At 35.9% G+C, this 22,782-nt stretch overlaps 1 protein-coding gene across 1 annotated transcript; it reads left to right on the forward strand.

Moving 5' to 3' along the window:
* Window positions 1–6,148: 6,148 nt before the first annotated feature.
* On the forward strand, window positions 6,149–8,192 carry LOC9301458 (12S seed storage protein CRA1). Its single transcript, XM_021033882.1, has 4 exons — window positions 6,149–6,470; window positions 6,638–6,936; window positions 7,032–7,478; window positions 7,628–8,192. The coding sequence occupies exons 1-4, from the start codon at window positions 6,170–6,172 to the stop codon at window positions 8,030–8,032; spliced, it is 1,452 nt and encodes a 483-aa protein (XP_020889541.1). The 5' UTR covers window positions 6,149–6,169; the 3' UTR covers window positions 8,033–8,192.
* The last annotated feature ends 14,590 nt before the right edge of the window (window positions 8,193–22,782 follow it).

A 22,782-nucleotide genomic window follows, 5' to 3' on the forward strand; every position in this document is an offset into this window, starting at 1 on the left:
ACTCTTAATGTCAGGTTTCCTATGGAATGTTCGCTGCCTAACAAATCTTCAAAACATTCCGTAATAAAAAAGTGGGTGGAGGAAAATAATTTTTAATTCGGTTGTTTGCTAGAAACAAGAGTAAGGGAGGGGAAGGCGCAGAGGTTGGGAAGCCAGTTGTTTCGAGATTGGTCCATTTTAACAAACTATGAGTACAACCTATTATCCGGGATCCGGGATCCGCCGAGATCCGCTCTGGAAAACCAGATATACAGTCCTCCCGGATCTGAATCCGGATATCAAAATGTGAGATCCATCGAAACCGGATCCGGATCCGAATATCAAAATTGTTGGACACGGAAATCCGGATCCGGATCCGTTTCTTAAATTTTATATTTTTATTCACTATGGAATGTTGACTGTTTCACGTATCTATCATTTAATATGAAATATATATAAATATAAAAATTAAATGTCATTAAGTGAGGTGAGCTGAAATGAGGAAGTATAGGTAGGCATATATACAAACGTTGGAGACGTTCCCTTTTCCTAAATAACCGATGTGAGATATTTCAAAGTCTCTCTTCTCCTTTAGTGTTTTGTCCCACATCGCTTATAAACCCATCTGTTTTTTTTTAGTTCCTTATAAATACAGCATGTCTCCAATTTGTCAAAGCCATGGACGTTTGGGCTCACTTGGGCTCACGAAGCCCACTCGGATTTATTCCCAGAAGCCACTAAAGTTTAATTTTTTAATAATTTTGACGGATCCAAATCCGGATTCGGATATCCGGCGGATATCTTCCAAAGTCTCTCTTCTCCTTTAGTGTTTTGTCCCACATCGCTTATAAACCCATATGTTTTTTTTTAGTTCCTTATAAATACAGCATGTCTCCAATTTGTCAAAGCCATGGACGTTTGGGCTCTCTTGGGATCACGAAGTCCACTCGGATTTATTCCCAGCAGCCACTAAAGTTTAATTTTTAATAATTTTGACGGATCCAATTCTGGATCCGGATATCCGGCGGATATCAAATAAAAAAGCGGATATCCGAAAGGCGGATATCCATAGTCCACAGAGCCGGATTTGGATATGTAATATCCGGCGGATCCGGATCTAGGCCGGATATCCGGATCCGTCTCAGGGCTAAGTACAATGCAAGAGGTCGCATATGGGTTTTATGGTAGCATAATGTGAGACTAAGCCCTTTCTATAAGAGTGATCAAGTAATCACCTGTTCGGTGAAACTGGAAAATCAAGTGGAGGAATTTTTTGTCTCCTTTGTGTATGCATCAAATCTGGTGGCAAGAGTACGAGATTATTCAGATTCACCTATTATTCACCATAAGCCATGGTTGGTCATTGGTGATTTTAAAGTCACACTAGATATGGCAGAGCATTCAAAAGTAGATGATAACCCGCTGGTCACATTGGGGATGAGAGATTTTCAGGCGTTGGTGAATTATTGTTCAATCTCCGATATGGCATCGCATGGCCCGTTGTACACTTGGTGTAATAAGCGGGAAAACGATCTAATTTTGAAGAAGTTGGATAGAGTATTGATGAATGATGGATGGTTAAGAGCATTTCCACAAGCGTACAATGTATTCGAAGCAGGAGGGTGCTTGGATCATTTACGGTGTCGGATAATGCAAATTGGTGGAGGTAGTGGTGTTACTCACCATCGAAAACCATTCAAATTCGTCAATGTACTCACAGAGATGACATATTTCTTACCAGTGGTTGAGAATTATTATAAAGATACTGAGGAGCTATTTTTATCTACATCAACGTTATTTCGATTTTCGAAAAAAACTGAAAGGACTCAAACCAAAGCTACGCATTCTAGCAAAAGAAAGGGTCGGGAACTTGGTAAAGAAGGCAAATGAGGCATATGACATACTATGTCAAAACTTGCTGAATCCGAGCACCACTGCAATGGAAGAGGAAAATGAGGCTTATAAACGATGGGACCTTGTCGCCGGTCTGGAGGAGAAGTATCTCAAGCAAAAATCAAAGTTACATTGGTTAAATGTAGGTGACCAGAATAACAAAATATTCCATAGAGCGGCTGCTATACGGGAAGCAAAAAATAGTATAAAGGAAGTTCTATGCCAAGATGGTCGGGTTCTAGTGCAAAAAGATGACATAAAAGCTAAGGCTGAGAGGTATTTTCAGGAGTTTTTGCAACACGTCCCTAATGATTTTGCAGGAACTACGGTCGAGAAGCTTCAACAGCTTCTGCCTTTCCGTTGTTCTGATCCAGATCACCAAAATCTCACTCGCGTTGTCTCAGGGGAAGAGATCAAGAAGGTTTTGTTTGCCATGCCGAATGATAAATCTCCTGGGCCTGACGGGTATACCTCAGAATTTTATAAAGCATCTTGGGAGCTGATAGGAAAGGAATTTATCCTGGCGGTTCAATCTTTTTTTGTTAAGGGGTTTTTACCAAAGGGAATCAATTCAACAATACTAGCACTCATTCCCAAAAAAAAAAGGAGCTAGGCGATGAAGGATTTTCGACCTATCTCCTGTTGTAATGTGCTCTACAAAGTGATTTCAAAAATCATTGCGAACCGGCTCAAAGTTATTCTCCCAAGGTTTATTTCTGGGAATCAATCGGCTTTTGTCCAAGACCGCCTCTTGATCGAAAATGTGTTTCTCGCCACTATACTTGTTAAAGACTACCACAAGGACTCCGTCTCTTCTCGTTGTGCCATAAAGATTGACATCTCCAAAGCTTTTGATTCCGTTCAATGGTCTTTTTTGAGTAAAGTACTCTCGGCTCTAAACTTCCTGCCAACTATTATTCACTGGATTATGCTATGCGTTTCCACGACTTCTTTCTCGGTCCAGGTCAATGGGGAACTAGCGGGATATTTCCGAAGCTCTAGAGGTTTGAGACAGGGCTGTTTTCTATCTCCATATCTATTTATAATAAGTATGGATGTGCTTTCAAAAATGCTCGATAAAGCCGCCGAGGACAGGAAATTTGGATATCACCCACGGTGCAAGAAGTTGGGTCTCACTTATTTGAGTTTTGCGGATGAACTTATGGTTCTATCGGATGGACGAGTGTGCTCTGTAGAAGGCATTGTCAAGGTGTTTGATGATTTTGCCAAATGCTCGGGTTTGAAAATAAGCATGGAGAAATCCACTCTTTATTTGGCTGGAAACATGGCTGCATCTACGGAATAGTTAACATCACTCTTTCCATTTGAAGTAGGCCACCTACCAGTCCGTTATCTAGGGCTCCCATTGGTTACAAAGAGACTCTCAGCCGTGGACTATAGACCTTTGATTGAGCAGCTCCGGAAGAGAATCGAGTCGTGGACCTCACGCTTTCTCTCTTTTGCAGGTCGACTGAATTTAATTTCCTCAATCTTATGGAGCATATGCAACTCTTGGTTAGCAGCCTATCGACTACCAAGCGCATGTATCCGAGAAATCGAAAAGCTCTGTTCCGCTTTTCTGTGGTCGGGTACTGAGCTAAATTCACACAAGGCAAAGATCTCTTGGGATAATGTATGTAGACCAAAACAGGAAGGTGGTCTTGGACTGCGGTCGCTTAAAGAGGCAAACATTGTTTGTTGTATGAAACTTATATGGCGTATATACTCGCACAACAACTCTCTTTGGGTACATTGGATTCAGACATTCCTCCTCAAGAAGACTTCTCTCTGATCTATAAACAATGGTAACACAACGGGTTCATGGATATTGAAAAAACTTTTCAAATACAGAGCAATGGCACAACCTTTTTGTAGATTGGAAGTAGGAAATGGGGAAAAGACTTCTTTTTGGTATGATAACTGGTCATCAATGGGTAGTCTGGTGGATAGTGCAGCCAATCGAGGCTTTATAGACATGGGGATAAGTAAGATGCGCTCTTTGGAGACTGCTTGGGCTAATCGTCGAAGAAGAAGGCACCGTACGGCCCATTTAAATGCCATAGAAGAAGAAATCCACCAGAACTACCAAAAGAAAAATGACAGAGAAGACAAATTTCTTTGGAAGGGGAAGAATGATATTTTTGGGCCAAATTTCTCCACGAAAGATACATGGAACCATATTCGAACCACGGCCACCACAATCTCATGGCATAGAGGAGTTTGGTTTGCACACGCAACACCAAAATACTCTTTTTGTGTGTGGTTAGCAGCCCACAATAGACTCTCGACGGGTGATCGTATGATAAAATGGAACCAAGGAGCCTCGGGAACTTGTGTACTTTGTCAAGACCATTTGGAGACCAGAGATCACCTCTTCTTCTCATGTCAATACGGCTCAAAAATCTGGGAAGCTCTTGCAAAGGGACTTCTAAAAGCTAGGTACACAACAAACTGGCTCCTCATTCTCGACTACATCTGAAACGACCGGCTTGATAGAGTGGATGGATTCCTTATTCGATATGTTCTGCAAGTCGTAGTCTATACGATATGGAAAGAACGGAATGGGAGAAAACATGGGGAGAGTCCGCAACTGGCAGATTGTCTTATAGCTTGGATTGACAAGCAAGTAAGGAATCGAATTTCGACGATTCGCATAAAAGGAGATATGCGATATGAGGCAGCATACCAAACATGGATCAACTCGTATCTAATTTTCTTTTCTACTTGAATTTTCAATGTTTTTTCCTCAGCTTTTCTCTTTTAGCAAACAGTTGCACAAGTTGTAAAAACGTTTATTTTTTCTTTTGAATATAATTTAATATTACATTAAAAAAAAAAGATAATGTAAGAATTAATACGAATGTGTCTTTGAATATCAATGGATTCGAAAAAATAATTTGTAGCTCGGAGATCTTTGTTTTTGCGTATCAACGGATCACAAGAACTGAGAAATCAACAACTTCAAAGTTTCTCTTTTATTAATCAAAAACAACCAACGATTCCAATACAAGAGTTAGAGTACATATACTAACTCTAAAGAAGAATTAGAGTATATATACTAACTCTGAAGAAAATTCTAATTGTCAAGACTTGGTGACAAAGCATCTCAAAGCCAACATATTGTATGTAAAACTCACACGTACTTAAGTAAAACCCCAATAATAATAATAAATAAATAAATAAATAAAAAACAGTAAACAAAAGCCTAATTATGAGAGGAGTATATATGGATGTCGCTACATCAGATTTTTTGGGGTAAGAGAAAATTCGACATTGAATTTTCATCTGAATCATCGGCCACCAAAAGGGAACAAATATTTAACCTTAAAAACGTCAGCCATATACAAAATGTGGTGAACGATGCATATAAACGTTGTTGTTTATCTTCTCCAAGATCTCAAGGGCCGATCTTCCATGATTTCAATTAGTTATAAGTGTGAGCAGGAATATATTAATAATGAGTACAACACAACTAAAAATTAGAATTCTCGTCTTTAGTGCATTGTGTTAACAAATCGTTTATATATATTTCTGAAAACTGAAAATTAAAAAAAAAAACCAGAAAACTTAAATTTTTTATCTTTAGTGAAAAATAAAACTTATCGTTTAATTTTGGTCCTTAAAAAACTATTCCGCGTTATTGGTACTCTCCAAATTACAAGACCGATTTGTTGGCTTGGAAAGTATGAACCTCGTTTTACAGTTGTAGCTTTTTTCTCGGGTTTGGATTACCCTTTCAGGCATGATAAGTAGATAACATACATAACAAACCAACTAATCTATAATCTAATTCCACAAATTAAACAAAAAATCAAAAATCAAAAATAAAAAATCGGAGCTGGAGCAGTCCGTTTCCAACGTAATTGTTATACTGATCAAATTAAAATGTAATTTGTCCTATAAACACAATATCATAGATGAAATTATTTTATCTTGAGGAACAAATCCACTGTATACAATAAATAAAGATTTGTCCTGTCGCTAATACATGTTCCTATCTCAAAGCTGATGTGTAAGAAACATGCACTTGAATAAGCCATGCAAATTGAAATGTGTCAATTCCCTCCATTAATTAATTTCCTTACAATATGAAGCCAAAATCTATTTTCCGATGAAGACATGAAAGTAGCAATTTTAGTGAACTGTAAATTGTACATAGTCGATTTTATATACCTGGTTCTTATTTCAATCAATTTATACTCAAAACCCCTAAACAAAATTCCAGAATAAATCTCTTATAAATAGCTTCACGTAATGCAAGTGAGAAACCACAAAAAAAAAGTAAGAAAAGATAAAAATGGCTCGAGTCTCTTCTCTTCTTTCTTTCTCCTTAACACTTTTGATCTTTTTCGATGGCTACGCGGCTCAACAGGGTCAGGAGGGTCAGCAGTTTCCAAACGAGTGCCAGCTCGACCAGCTCAATGCGCTCGAGCCGTCACACGTACTGAAGAGCGAGGCTGGTCGCATCGAGGTGTGGGACCACCACGCTCCTCAGCTCCGTTGCTCAGGCGTCTCCTTTGCACGATACATCATCGAGTCTAAGGGTCTCTACTTGCCCTCTTTCTTCAACACCGCCAAGCTCTCTTTCGTGGCTAAAGGTACATACGATTATTTCTATATCAAGATTCGAATGGTTCATGCTCTTTTTGGATTGGTTTACTCTTTTCTTTTCTAAATTGAAACATCCCTAATTTTCTCTATATATATATATATATATATATATATTATAGAGCTATATATGTAATTTATATGTGTTCAACTGTAGGTCGAGGTCTTATGGGAAAAGTGATCCCTGGATGCGCCGAGACATTCCAAGACTCATCAGAGTTCCAACCACGCGGAGGCGAGCAGTTCGAGGGTCAGGGTGAAGAAGGTCAAGGTCAAGGTGAAAGGCAAAGGTTCCGTGACATGCACCAGAAAGTGGAGCACATAAGGAGCGGTGACACCATTGCCACAACACCCGGTGTAGCACAGTGGTTCTACAACGACGGACAGCAGCCACTTGTCATCGTTAGCGTCTTCGATCTAGCCAGTCACCAGAACCAGCTTGACCGCAACCCAAGGGTATATATAAACCAAAACCTCAAAAAGAATCACTATAAAGTTACAAAATAACAAAAAATAATGTGGTTATTTTTCTTGGTGTGTTATATATGAAGCCATTTTACTTAGCCGGAAACAACCCACAAGGCCAAGTATGGCTACAAGGACGAGAGCAACAGCCACAAAAGAACATTTTCAATGGATTCGGACCCGAGGTTATTGCTCAAGCTTTGAAGATCGATCTTAAGACAGCGCAACAACTTCAGAACCAAGAAGACAACCGTGGAAACATTGTCCGAGTCGAAGGCCCTTTCGGTGTCATTAGGCCACCTTTGAGGGGCCAGAGACCTCAGGAGGAGGAGAAAGAAGAAGGACGACACGGACGACACGGTAATGGCTTAGAGGAGACCATCTGCAGCGCCAGGTCCACTGATAACCTCGATGACCCGTCTCGTGCTGACGTGTACAAGCCACAGCTTGGTTACATCAGCACTCTCAACAGTTACGATCTCCCCATCCTTCGCTTCATCCGTCTCTCAGCCCTCCGTGGATCCATCCGTCAAGTAAGTTCAAATTTATTTTATCTAAGTGGAACCAAGTAACATATGCATGCATGCATTTGAATAAGGGTGAACATTTTGAGTGTTCTGTTTGTTATAATATGTCCATTTCTACAATCTAAACTTGACTCTTGCAACGTGTGTGGGTGTAGAACGCAATGGTGCTTCCACAGTGGAACGCAAACGCGAACGCTATTCTTTACGTGACAGACGGGGAAGCCCAAATCCAGATCGTAAACGACAACGGTAACAGAGTGTTTGACGGACAAGTCACTCAAGGACAGCTAATTGCCATACCACAAGGTTTCTCGGTGGTGAAACGCGCAACAAGTAACCGATTCCAGTGGGTTGAGTTCAAAACAAACGCAAACGCGCAAATCAACACTCTTGCTGGACGAACCTCAGTCTTGAGAGGTTTACCATTGGAGGTCATAACCAATGGGTTCCAAATCTCACCCAAAGAAGCAAGGAGGGTCAAGTTCAACACGCTCGAGACCACTTTGACTCACAGCAGTGGCCCAGCTAGCTACGAAAGGCCAAGGGTGGCTGAAGCTTGAAAGCTTAAAACGGCGGCATAACAATGAACCCCTACTGTAAAAGGAAGTTAAATAGTACGTAGTAATAATAATAATAATGTACGAAAATATGACTAGTTTTGTTGAGGTTTACCTGTAAAATGCCACTCCTTTTCTGAATAAAAAATATTTCTTTTATCAAGTTTGTTGGGCTTTCCAAACCCAAGTATTCTTATTAGATGTGCAAACATCCTTGTCCTCCAAAGAGAGAAGTCTCCTGACCCATCGAATCGCTAAATCTCAAGCTTTGTATTCGTCAACAAGTAAGTCCTCCACCAAACCTATGTCTCTGATGCCACTTGTCAAGTAGTCTTTGTGTCTTACTTAGATGATGAGCAAAGTATACAAAACTTTCACCTAGCTAGGTATTGTTAGAATAAACGAAGATCGTTTTTTGAAAAATGTACATATTCTTACACCAAAATTGGAGGCCGTAAATAATTTAAAACCAATATCGAAACAAGAAAACTTAAAAATTAGCTGCGGATATTGTAAGTGCGGATGAGGTAAGAGAAATTGTGGAAAGTAAACGAGACAAGAAATTTGTTAACGAGGTTCGGTTTTTCCTACTCCCCGGGATCAAGTCCAGATTCGATTTCACTAGAACAAGAAAGCAAATTACAACCAATTCGCAAACGCGTAAAACAAGCCCAACCCTCTTGATTTACCGCTTCCTTCTATAACGTGAAACCTTAATGATAATCTCTACCCTTAACTAAACTCCCCTTGAGTCTAGATTTAATCAGGATAACCTAACCCTGAGCTAAACTCCCCTTGAGCCTAGACTTCAAAACAAACCACTTGATCACACAAGCACAAACCGCGAAACTATGTCGCACAAAACCACGAAACTATGTCGCACACACCCTCAGAAAGCTCTCAGTTCCTGTGTCAGTTCCTGAAGCAGACGTGATTTTACCACCATAAACAAACACCGGATCCGATTTGGAAAGACTTCCTTTAAATCCAAGGCCACACTTATGTGTCTTTCCTATATTCAGAATATGATCCAACTTCTTTGTGCCATTATTAAGCATCCTCAAATTCTTTTGAGTTTCTTCAAGTAGTACTTTAGCTTGTGATGCTTCTTCTTCTTTCTCTACCGCATATTTTTGTGCTTCAATGACTTTAGCCTCTAACTTGAGTTTCTCCTTAGTTAACATTGAATTCTCTTCAACTATTTTAAGCCAATGCTCATATAAGGCTTTGTAATTCTCATGAAACTCTTCATCACTAATACTTTCATCGTCATCACTTTGATCATTGACACTTCCAATTGCAGATCCTGTTGCAGATGCTGATGCAGACCCTGATGCAGATGCTGATGCAGACCCTGATGCAGATGCTGATGTAGACCTTGATCCAGACTTTGCTGCAGAACTAGACTCAAAAGTTGTAAACGCCACAAAATTCTTCAATTCTTCACCATCATCTGAGTCAATTTCAGAATCACTCATGATAAATCTCTTCTTCTTTTGCTTCAGCAAATTCGCACATTCCAAACGCACATGTCCAAAACCTTTGCACTCAAAACATTGTTTGCCCTTCGATGAATTGTCCAACTCTTCTCTTTTTCCATTAGCCCTAAAACCGTGAAGAGATCTGTTTCCCTCATTCCATGAGAACCGCTTCTTGAATGGCAAACTCAATATCTCCATCAATCTTGATATCAAACTCTGTCTTACTTCCTGAACGATCTCCTGAACGATTTCCTGACCTCACCCTTGATCTACCCGAAACAAGACTAAATCTCTATCGAGAACCCGCTCTGATACCAATTGTAAGTGCGGATGAGGTAAGATAAATTGCGGAAAGTAAACGAGACAAGAAATTTGTTAACGAGGTTCGGTTTTTCCTACTCCCCGGGACCAAGTCCAGATTCGATTTCACTAGAACAAGAAAGCAAATTACAACCAATTTGCAAACGCGTAAAACAAGCCCAACCCTCTTGATTTACCGCTTCCTTCTATAACGTAAAACCTTAAGGATAATCTCTACCCTTAACTAAACTCCCCTTGAGTCTAGATTTAATCAGGATAACCTAACCCTGAGCTAAACTCCCCTTGAGCCTAGACTTCAAAACAAACCACTTGATCACACAAGCACAAACCGCGAAACTATGTCGCACAAAACCACGAAACTATGTCGCACACACCCTCAAAAAGCTCTCAATGATTTGACTCTATGCCTCTGCTCTCTTGCCTCTCAAAGACGTCCTCAGCTCCTCCACATATAGCCAAAACGATTTCCTAATCAGCATAGGGGAAGATTTCCAATTTCCATAAGAAAAAGTAAATTTCCTTTTACACTTTTCCTTTTCCTTATCAAACTCCACTTTCATCAAGTCTTCCAAATCTCTTTAAGTCTTTTTTTCTTTGTGATTCATCTTCCAAACATGCTCTAAACATATCTTCTCAAACCTTCTAGAAACCGACACTCACACAAAAACAGTCGCATCTTGACTTACTTCTTGAATCATTCAGCAACTCCATCAGACAAAATCTTGTATTACATCTTGACTCATTCAACAACTTCATCAGGCTGCAGCTACATCTTCAGATATCACTTGTTTTTTTAGAAAAATAAGAAATCGTGAGGTTGGAGATCCAGGTTTTGTCTAGAAGTTAAATTTTTTGATGTCAAACTAAAAAAAGTAAGAATTAATGACATTTTTTATTATTTTGAAAAGGAATATATTGTAATTGACTTTAAAATTGGAATTTTTTTACAAATTTTCCTATGAAAGTACCACTATTCAAATTAATATTCCAAAACGTAGTATTTTGACAAATGTTGCTATAGTTATTTAGCCATTGTGATGGTATACAAAAAAACTTAATCTTGAATTTCGTCTAATTAGTTTATCAGCTAGTGCGTTTCAAAACGAGGTAGTGTACTTATTGGTGGTATTCATTTTTCTTGAGAGGTGTTTAATGTACATATTTAGTCCATTAAAAACCATTCAAAAAATTAGATATGGTTGCCAAGCCCATTATCCATGCCGCATCATATCTATAAGGGTTTGACTGGTTTAAACGCAGCGGTTGCGATTGCGGTTGTGGGAGTTTGCGGAAGCGGGTGATTGCGATTTCAAGCGTTATTTAGGGCTTGATTGTTCTCCCGCTAACACCCTCCTAGCGGTTGCTAGCGGTCGGTTGCGGTTGTTAGCGGTTGGTACTAATCATAGAAACCGCTCCGTACCGCTTCGAATCGCTGAATTTCAAAAGCTCCTTCCCGCAAGCGTTTGCGGTTGCGGGCGGTAGCGGTTGGATTAAAAAAAAAAATCAAACATTTACTTATAATTATTATAATATATATTAATCATATATATATCTTTCATCTTTGTATCACGTTCTCATCAGAAACTCTAATAATATTCTAAAACCCTATTCTCTCAATGTCTTCCACCCAAACTGATAAAAATCAATAACCAAACGTAAGTATCATATTATCCTTTTATTCATTCATCACCTCATGTGTAACTTTTTGAATATTTTTCATGGCATCGTTTTTTTTAATTTTCATTACGTATTGCTTTGCTTTTTGATTGAATATATGTTTCGATTTGTTTTCTCGAATAGAAACTCACTTGCTTTTTGATTGAATTCAAAGTTATTTACAGTTTGTCCCATTACTTGATGCAATTTTAGATGTTAAACCAGATGCATAATAAAGTACTATCTTGTTACAAAATTTCTTTATTTTTGAATAATTATTTAGTACTTTATTTATCGTTTTAATTATTAAGCATGTTCAATTTTTCTAATATTATCATAATAATATATTGGTGTTTTTATTTCTTTTTTTTTTGTAATATTTTTTATTTATTTTGGTCATTTTTTTATTTAACTGCTACCGTACCCGCTGATTTACCAGTCATAAAACTCCCGCAAACGCACCCATTTTCAAACGCTAAACCAGTCGTTCAAAACGCTTGATAACGCTTGAAGCCGCAACCGCCCGCTTCCGCAAACTTCCGCAACTGCAACCGTAACCGCTGCGTTTAAACCAGTCAGGCCCTTAGCGTTTTGACCGACTGGTTAAGCGGTTGTAAACGGGTGCGTTTGCGGAAGATTTACGACTGGTTGATCAGCGGGTACGATAGCGGTTAAACCAAAATATACCAAAATAAATTTAATATATGATTATAAAAAAGTATAAAACACCAAAAACTATAATTATGAAAAAAGTATAAATTTTTTAAACATGATTAATGATTAAAAACTATAAATAATTATTCAAATAAATTTTATATTGAAAACAAAAATAATTATTAATATTCTAAAATTAAAGTTAGATAATTATTATTTTTTTAGAATTAACGTGAATATATATGACTTGATAATATATATTATAATTTATTTATTTTCTTTTTTTTTAGTTTCTTTCCTTTTTTAAACTAACCGCAACCACCCGCAACTGCAAACGCTTGCGGGAAAGAGCTTTTGAAATCCAGCGATTTCAAGCGGTACGAAGCGGTATGGAGCAATTTCTGTGATTGGTACCAACCGCTAACAACCACAACCAACCGCTAACAGGCGCTAGGCGGGTGCTAGCGGGAAAACCAATCAAGCCCTAAGTTTATCTCATTAGTCATTTGCATATTAATTCTATATTTTTTTGTGCACTTTGTTTATGATTTTATCACGTTTGCTTTTACTTTATTTTCTTAGTTTTTATAAGTGACAAATTCCCTCCATGACCACCCCCAAACTCATACTATCATTGTTCTAGTTTCTCTTACTTAAGTCCTCGTATGTGCATTAAGTCCCTTCTCGTGGTTAGAAATTACACCTAAATACGAGTATATCTGTGTAATCAATCATGCACTCAGCTTCTGTAGGATTTGGTCCGGCATTTTCCGCGGCTGCTGCTTGACTCAGTCGCCGTGACCGCCGAACCGGAATTCTTCTCTTCCCCCCACGAGTTTTAGCCATCATCAGTCGGAATTTTAACAGAGGGAAGCGAGAGAGAGAGATTGGGATTCTAGGGTTAGAAAATGAAATCGATGTGTCTAAAATGGCGAGTCAAACAAACTTCGCTAATTAATTGTAAAGTCAATAAAAACTTTATGATTTAAATGTCTTCATCGTAGTCCAAGATTAAATCGTCCCAAATTTGAAAGTTCATGATTTTTTTGACATTTTTCCCATTTACATTTTGGGTTCATCATCAATCACATGTCTCTTCCTTTATGCAAGTTTTCGGATTTCTCACGTTTATAAATTTCGTTATAGTTCAATTATTTTCTCTCAAGTGATTTGGTGTTATTGTGTCTGCAAATTTTAGACTTTTGGTATTACTGTGTCAACCCACTGACCCACATGGTCTATTCTCTTATCCAAATTTCATAAGTTTCTCTGCTCATAAAATTTTCTCTATTTAACAAAAATAACTTTTTATTTGCAGGTTCATATTCCAAATTCCAATCTCCAATTATGCCGCTCAATATTACACATATCTCTCAAATAACTACAGTAACTGATCTATGTAAAATCAAGGTGAGAAATGTTTGTCTTTGGGGATTTCCACAAAAAGATAAACCATAGAAATTCACAGGAATGAATTTTCTTTTTGTGGATGATAAGGTACAATTTTGTGGGTACAATTTTCTTTTAACCATTTGTTTGTAAGATCTAAAATGTCCTACACTTCTTATTTTTTACTAAGGGATTCACACATCGATATTGCCTTGTGGGTAAACTTACAGTAGATAGATGTCCACTCTGATGTTAAATCCCAACCATCAGGTCGAGTAATTTTTCTTGGAAGCTTGATGAAAACTTTGCAATATCAATATCTACTTTATTAAGCAATTTATTTTTTAAGTTATCTCCTTTCTTCCAAAACAATATCAAAAATTAATAATTTGTTTCATGTGCATATTAGTTCTGATGAAATTGGGATTTCTTTTACCAAATAGGTTGCTGAAATCAAAACATCTCGGAGACAAAAGAGCATGAGGTTGTAGGTGGTGGAACTGAAGGACGAGAAGCTGACTAAAAGAAAAATAGGAGTTGATGAAGGAAAGCAACCAAATTTCAGGATAACAGTCAAACTTTGATAGAAATTTTATTTTGGTGAAGAAGCTGAAAAATAATCTACCACACATACTTTCTCGCACGTTTCTTTATTTTATTTTTACTTTTCCCAAACTTTTCTTTATATTTATATAGTTTTCTATCTTCATAATTTAATTTAATAGTTGTAAGAAAATTAAAGAGACAAACAAGTAACCACATAAAATAATAATTTTTGTTTCTACTTAGCTTAAGAATCTATAATATATATATATACTAGATAACCGCCCACGCGATGCGTGGGTTATTGTATAATTTTCTTTCTTAAACAAATTAATGAAATATACCTTATAAGCAAGCAAACAACATACACAAACATATAGGAGATGAATGGATGGTTAACAAAGCTTATATATATTTGAAGGGATTATCCCGTATTTTGATACGTGTATAATATTAATCACAAACATAAAAATAAATAATTCGAATTTAGTTATTAACGATAAATAGAAACAGAAAATTAATTAAATTCAAATTTAACTTTACAAAGTAATATGATTTCTTTCGGGTCATTTTTTATTTATTCGGTTTTGTTTTTATAAATAATGCCGTTTAAAAAATTTAATGAATTGAAAGATTACTTTTAGTTTGTTCTTGTTACGTTATGATTCATTTATTCTTGAGAAATTGCCTCTAATAGCCTCAAATCAAGTTTTTGGGACAAAAATAGCACTCCAAAGTTTATTGGACAAAATAGCACATTTTTTTTGATTTTTTAAATAAATAAATAATTATAACAAATCATCGTTAATATTTTCCCGCCAAAACAAAATCCCGTCAAAATTTTTCCACCAAAAAGTTTTTTGTCAAAATTTCCCGCCAAAAATATTTTCTGATCTCGGGAAAAAAAAATATCGTCAAAATTTTCTTGCCAAAAAAGTTTTCGTCCGACTTTTCCCGCCAAAAAAAAATCCAAGAAATTCAGGAAGGATTTCATGAACTTTAGGAAGGACTTCACGTAATTTATGAAGGATTTCAGGTAATTTAGGAAGGATTTCACGAATCGGGAAACACAAAATCATCCATTAATTTTTATAGCTATGAGAGTTATATGATGCAATATTTTATATTTTCTCTATATATATGTACAAAGAGAAACTATATTTTATAACTATATTTTTATTAAACTGTTTATCAATTTATTTTTTTGCGGCAAAATGTTAAAAACATTTTTTGTGGGAAAATGTTTTGATAAAAAATTTTTGACGAAAATATTTTTACGTTGCAGAAGTTTTTTGGCGGAAAAATTAAAATTTTGCCATGAAATTTCTAATTTTATTTATTTATTTATTTTAATTAAAATAATTATTCATATTTAATATTTAATTAAAGTTTATAGTGCTATTTGTGGAACTTTCAAATGTAGTGCTATTTTTGGAAGAAAAACTTATTTTAGTGTTATTTTTGTCAATCTCTCTTTATTCTTAGTGTTACATTCAAGTTTTTAACTAAAAAAACAGTTAGTTTATATGACCTCTAAACAGTGTTACATTTTAAGTAATGTATGAGACAAACACATGAATTATAGAGGATCACAATGGTGTGTGCGATATCCTTGTGCAAAGATAGAGGATCAATTGAAACTTGGACACAAATTAAACTATAAAATGTTAGGAAGTCCCTAAAAATCATCGTATATTAAGTAAAAAAAATTATGGTTGATGTAGATGAAAGAACACAAATCATCCATTAATTTTTATGGCTATGAGAGTTATATGATGCAATATTTTATATTTTCTCTATATATATGTACAAAGAGAAACTATATTTTTATTACACTAACAATTTATAACATAAGAGTTAGTACTACATTTTGAGGAATTAATTGTGATATTTGTTTTTAATTAGTCTTATCCTAAAATCATGCATTTTAGTATGAAATTCTGATAACCACATGTTACACAACTGTGTTTTTAAATGTTGATATTTTTTAAAATTCATATTGTTTACAATTAACTTATAATATATATATTTATATAACTTTTTCCTATCAATACATTGACCGCAACCAATATGAACAGAGTGAAACCCGTCTTTTATATAATTTTTCTAATTAAATACATTAAAAGAGTTACTATTACTATAAAAATTAATTATTATAGAAATTACAGAGAAATGCAAAAATGAAAAAATAAATTGACAAAACAAAAATATTGGACTTTAATAAAAATTTACTGAATTAAAAACATAAATAATTATTAGTATGGGGGTTACAAATATGAAACACATAGCATTTATGAATAAAGTTAATTGAAGAATTAATTGTGATATTTATTTGTATTCAAAAGGCATGCATTTTAGTATGGGATTCTAATAACCACATGTTACAAAACTTTGTTTTTAAATGGTGATATTTTATTGAAATTCATATTTTTTTATATGCAAGTAATATATTTATAATCGTTTTAATAATTTCATTGAAAGTAACCAATTACAAGAAGAGTATAATTGAAAGCATTACTATTACACAAAAAAAGTAAATAATATTGAAATTACCGAGAAATATAAACATTAATTTAAAAACATGACAAAACAAAAAGATTGGACTATTAAGAAAATCATTGAATTAAAAACATAAATAATTATTAGTATGTGGGTTACAAATCTGAAAATACATAAAATAATTTATTTTAAATTACTATTATAAATTTATTTTCCACAATATTGGTGTCAAATAAGATTACTAAAAATTATTGAATTAACAACATATATAATTATTAGTATGGGGGTTACAAATCTGAAAATACATAAAATAATTTATTGTAAATTATTATATGAAATCTATTTTCCACAATATTGGTGTCAAATAAGATTATTGGTTTCATTATTGTAAATTAATGAGAATACTTAAACACTTTAATAATAATTAAAGTTAAAAAGAAATATAGTTGTCATATTTGAATTTTATTCTCTACATTTTATTGATCTTAAAAATATAAGGAAAAGAATTAAAACTTAAAATATTGGAAAATAAATTAATGGAAAAATATTTTTTGAGTTAAATAAATATAGATTGCATTAATGTGGATGATTAAGAGATGAAAAATATGACACATGTCAAGCATTTGAAGTGCCAAATGTCAAAATATTAAGGCAACTTTAGAAGAAACCTTCTCATATTATAGAAGATATATATATTAAAAAAAATTTAATCTCTATTTAGGCCGTGCAAGGCACGGGCTATTACACTAGTTAAAAAATAAATAATTTGTGGGATCTTGTAAGCATCTTCCGCCATGAGGACGGCCTGCTGGAACTGTTAGGATTTCGGCAATGACCTTACAGTACGACGCCTAAAGGAGATCTCCAAGCAGCATCTCCTGGACATTATTTGTCTTTATGAGACTAAACAAAGTGACAACTACATGAGATAGAAGGGGTGTGAGTTGGGTTTCAGTAATCATGTAATAGTGTCTCCAAATGGACACAGTGGTGGTTTAGTTGTTTATTGGAAGAATCATGTAAATATTTCCCTTTGTTTTAAATCTCCCAATCTTGTAGATCTTTATGTGAATAGTAATGAAGGAGATTTCTATTTGTCATTCGTGTACGGCCATCCAAATCCAAGTCTGGGAAATCACTTGTGGGAACGATTAGAGAGAATCTATACTCAAAGGAAAGATCTTCCTTGGTTAATCATGGGTGACTTCAATAAGTTGTTGGGTAATAATGAGAAAAAGGGTGGTAGAGCTAGACCTGAATCTTCCTTCCGTGATTTGAGAAGAATGGTTAGAACCTGCAACTTCACAGACCTAAAATCAAGTGGCGATTGTTTTTCTTAGGCTGGTCAGAGAGGACAACATCATGTTTTGTGTTGCTTGGATCGGACCATGGCCAATAATGAATGGTTTACTCGCTTTCCGTTTGCAGAAACTGAATTTCTGGATTTTGGTGAATCAGATCATCGCCCGTTGGTATCATCTTTTTCAAGTCAACGTCCTGTACGCAAAGGTTTTTTTAGATCTGATGGTAGACTGCATGATAAAGACGGTTTTAGAGACACAGTCAAACAAGATTGGAAAGGTCAAGCGGTCTCTCGTGATCAGAATCTCTCCATAGTTCACTGGTTACACCAATACCAATGTCGTCGAAGTATATCCAAGTGGAAGTAGAGAAACCGTTCCAATGCATCAGAACGAATAAAATTCATCCGCTGGCACTTGAATAAAACCATTACCACCGGAAATTCTACACCTTCAGAGAGAGCTAAACTAAAAAATGATTTGAATCAAGCGTATTTTGATGAAGAAGTGTATTGGAAGCTTAAGAGTAGAAACATGTGGCTAAATTTTGGAGATAGAAACACCAAATACTTTCACTCTGCAACAAAAATCAGAAGAGATAAGAACAAATTGATCTTTATCGAAGACGAAGTCGGTGTAGCTCGTCGAGGAGACCATAACATTGCTGAAGTTGCAATCAGGTATTTCGAAGGTATTTACACATCAAAGCCAGCGCCAGACTCATCTTTCGCAGAAGTTTTTCAGAATTTCCCACGGAGAATAATAGATGAGATTAATGATGATCTCACAAGAGAAGTCACAATGGAGGAAATCAGAGAGTCGGTATTTGTAGTGGGTCCTACAAAAGCCCCAGGACCAGATGGTTTTACCGGAGCATTCTACCAGCAGTTTTAGAATGACATAAATCTAGAAATCTACTAGGAAGTTCAAGGTTTCTTCACAGGACAGGGTTTTGATCAGGCTCATAATCATACTAATATTTGTCTCCTGCCTAAGATTGAAGCGCCTACATCAATGTCAGATTTTCGTCCGATCGCTCTATGTAATGTAAGCTACAAAATAATCTCCAAAAATCTTGTCAACCGCTTGAAGAAACACTTATCCGGTGCGGTCTCAGAAAATTAAGCTGCTTTCATTCCCGGACGTATGATCACTGATAATATCACGATTGCTCATGAGATCTTTCATACTTTAAAAGCAAGAAAACAGCAAGCCAAATATTATATGGCTCTAAAGACAGACATAGCCAAGGCTTACGATCGACTTGAATGGAATTTTCTGGAAGCAACAATGCTTCATATGGGCTTTAATCAGCAGTGGATTTCTTGGATTATGAGTTGTGTCACAACAGTCCAGTTCTCAGTTCTGATTAATGGTTCTCCCTATGGTAACATTCTCCCAAGCAGAGAAATACGACAAGGTGATCCGCTCTCTCCGTATCTTTTTATCTTATGTGCTGAAGTTCTATCACATATGATGAAGCAGGCTGAACAAAGTAAAAAGATCCAAGGAATAAAAATCAGCAAACATGCACCAGCAGTTTCCCATCTTTTATTTGCAGATGACTCCTTATTTTTCTTCTTGGCAAATCAACGTTCATGCCAAACAATCAAGAGTATATTGAGTTGCTATGAAGAGCTTTCGGGTCAAGCAGTCAATCTTAGAAAGTCAGCCATTACTTTTGGTCATCATGTTAAGCAGGACAATAAGCGACGAATACATAATCTTCTCAATATTCACAATGAAGGTGGAGGGGGTAAGTACTTGGGGCTACCTGATCAATTTGATAAGAAGAAAGCGAATCTATTTCAATTCATAGTGGAGAAAGTCAAAGATAAAATACAAGGTTGGAGCAAAAAGTTTCTGTCTCAAGGTGGTAAAGAGGTGTTACTTAAAGCGGTGGCCTTAGCGATGCCGGTCTACACAATGAACATGTTTAAATTGCCAAAGGAAATTTGTGAAGAAATTGATGGGATTTTGGCAAGATTTTGGTGGAGTTCTGGGGAAGAGAAATGCGATATTCATTGCTATGCTTGGGACAGACTTGGTCGCCCTAAGAAGGAAGGAGGTTTGGGATTCAGAGAATTGGAGAAATTCAATTTAGCTCTTCTCGGTAAACAGATTTGGAGAATTTTACAACATCCTCAGTGTCTCCTATCAAGAGTCCTCAAGGGAAGATATTTTCCGGATACAAATGTGTTGTATGCAGTGCAGGGAAAGAAAGCATCTTATCACTGGAAATCGATCTTACAAGGGCAAGGATTGCTGAAGCAGGGACTCCGTTTTTTGCATTGGAAATGGTTCGATAACGAACGCTTGGTTGGATCCGTGGCTGCCAGTTCATTCGCCAAGAGCTCCTAGAAAACGATTAGAGGAAGTAGGCCTGATGATGGTGAATGATTTTTTAAACAATATCAAATCTAATTGGGACATAAGCAAAGTTAATGAGTGGATTCATCAAGACGATGTAAACAAAGTATTATCCATAAAGCTTTGTCCAGATGCGGAGAGAGATCTCTTGGGTTGGCACTATATATAAGAGGGTATCTACACGGTAAAGTCTTCTTATTAGCTTGCAACTCACCTACCAAACAACAATCTAACCCGTCCAATTCCAGGTAATCCAGATCATAAAGCTCATGTTTGGAGACTCAAAACTGCCCCAAAGTTAAAGCATTTCCTATGGAAGTTATTATCTGGCGCGTTAGCTACATGCATCAATTTAAACTACAGACACATCAGTCGTTTTCCCAACTGCTGTTACTGTTGTATACATGAGGAAACTACATGTCATTTGTTTTTTGACTGCGTAGTAGCAAAGGCAGTGTGGCGTGGTTCTGGTTTTCCTATTCCGTTAATAACAGACCGTGGAAGACAAGATTCAAGCTATCCTCAACTGTAACACGTCATCTCGGTTCCCTCATCTAAAGAATTAACCATTGTGGATTCTATGGCGGTTGTGGTTGAGCCGAAACAACATGCTATTTCAAAGGAAAGCTACGTCATGGCGAAAAATCATTCGATTGGCAAGGACTGATGTTCAAGAATGGCAAGACCAAGTAGACTACATCAAAAGATTTTTGTCTCTTCAAACTCACAACTCCAATCCGAGACAGTTAGGCTCAAATTGGGAGAAACCGAAAAGGGATTGGATAAAGTGTAATTATGATGGTTCTTTCACTGCGGGTTTACATTCACATGCAGGTTGAGTACTAAGAGATGCTAGAGAAACTTTTTTAGGGGCATGCCAAGCAAAAGGAAGAAGAACATGTAATGCTCTAGAGAGTGAATTCCAAGCCTTAATTATTTCAATGCAGAATTGTTGGAGCAAGGGATTCAAGAGAGTTTGTTTTGAAGGTGACAATAAGGAGGTTGCAGATTTGCTCAATGGCAATACACTCAACTTTGGGATGTTCAACTGGATCAGAGAAGCTCGTCTTTGGAAGTCAAGATTCACAGATTGCCAATTCCTTTGGTTTCATCGACTCAGTAATGCTCCTACTGATCTATTGGCAAAACATCAAATTCCTTTCAATTCTAGTTTTCATTTTCACAGTTTGGTTCCTCATGTAATAACAAACGCGCTTCATAACGATTTCTCAAACCATATAATATAATCATTCATTTTGTCGAAAAAAAATAATATATTTTATTATTTAAATTAATAGTAGAGAAAATTAGCTGAGAGACAAAGATTTTGCAGGAAATAAAATTTTCGGTAAAATATTGTCGGACCCAAAACAACGTAAATAATTAGCCCAATATTTATCCTTTTTTGGCCCAACGCGCTTCTCTATTTCGACACGATCCGGTTTCATACTTGAGAGTTGAGACATTAATGTGTTGTGCATTGATGTCCAAAAAAGTTTATAGATCTATGTATATATTTTGCATGTTGTCTCCTTCGTGTGCCGCCAACGTTTATCCTAACCCAGGTACTGCTCACTTGCTTTATTCGACGGTTTGGATTCGATAATTGTAGTATATGAATTATAGCATACATATAAATATACAAATGTTAATAACGCTATATATATGTATTTACGTGTATATAAATATTAATAATGCTCCATGTACGTGTTTATATGTACACAAATGTTAATAATGCTCTATATATGTATTTACATGTATATAATTATTAATAATGCTCCATGTACGTGTTTACGTGTACACAAATGTTAATAACATATATACATAAATCAAATTATTTAACACTATATTATTTCTAACGTTCTATGTATGTGTTTATATGTATACAAATGTCAAAATCATATATAATATTTATTGGGTGTCCATGTAATTAGGTTAGTTATTTAAAAAATTCGAAGAACTCTATTGGGTGTTCATGCAACTATGTTAGTTGTTTACATTTTTCGATTCTCGTCTAAAACTGCTTCCGTTACGGATTCAAAATTCATAAAACTCAAATAAAGTCATTGTATTTAATAACTATCACCTCGTTGTTTCTGTCAACAACAGTTCATTAATTAGTTATCAGAGTGTTCTTTTGTTGGTTCGTAGAGGCAAAAAGCCAGTCCCACGCGCAGGTTGAGGAGAACAGTTGGTTATTTCGTAATAAGTAACAATCATGAACCTATTTCTAATGTCTTTTGTATCGTTGTCTTGGACTTCCATCACTAATGTCTCTTAGCTAATTTCATATCCGATTTTACTTCTGCGCTAATTCACTCTTAATAATATTTTAAATAATTAAATTTATTAATGAAAACTACCTAACCCCGTCGTTTTATTATCTTTGTCGGTGAGCAACATAGAGTGACGTGGCAGCGTTCTGCTGGTTAAACGTATTAACGAAAGGAGACTAAAAGTATGTAAATCTAGTGGACAGAAAGTTCATGACGTGGCCGAAATATAATGGCTAATTAGGTCTACGTTTAAAACGAAACGT

Source organism: Arabidopsis lyrata (assembly GCF_000004255.2).
Source record: "Arabidopsis lyrata subsp. lyrata unplaced genomic scaffold ARALYscaffold_8, whole genome shotgun sequence".
In the NCBI taxonomy this organism is placed as follows: domain Eukaryota; kingdom Viridiplantae; phylum Streptophyta; class Magnoliopsida; order Brassicales; family Brassicaceae; genus Arabidopsis; species Arabidopsis lyrata.

What these genes read in the sequence shown, in the direction of transcription:
- LOC9301458 (XM_021033882.1), top strand. Translation starts at nt 6,170, where the DNA reads ATGGCTCGAGTCTCTTCTCTTCTTTCTTTCTCCTTAACACTTTTGATC. An exon ending in GCTCTCTTTCGTGGCTAAAG is followed by an intron (nt 6,471 to 6,637) that starts GTACATACGATT and finishes GTTCAACTGTAG; the next exon opens with GTCGAGGTCTTATGGGAAAA. An exon ending in TCCGTGGATCCATCCGTCAA is followed by an intron (nt 7,479 to 7,627) that starts GTAAGTTCAAAT and finishes GTGTGGGTGTAG; the next exon opens with AACGCAATGGTGCTTCCACA.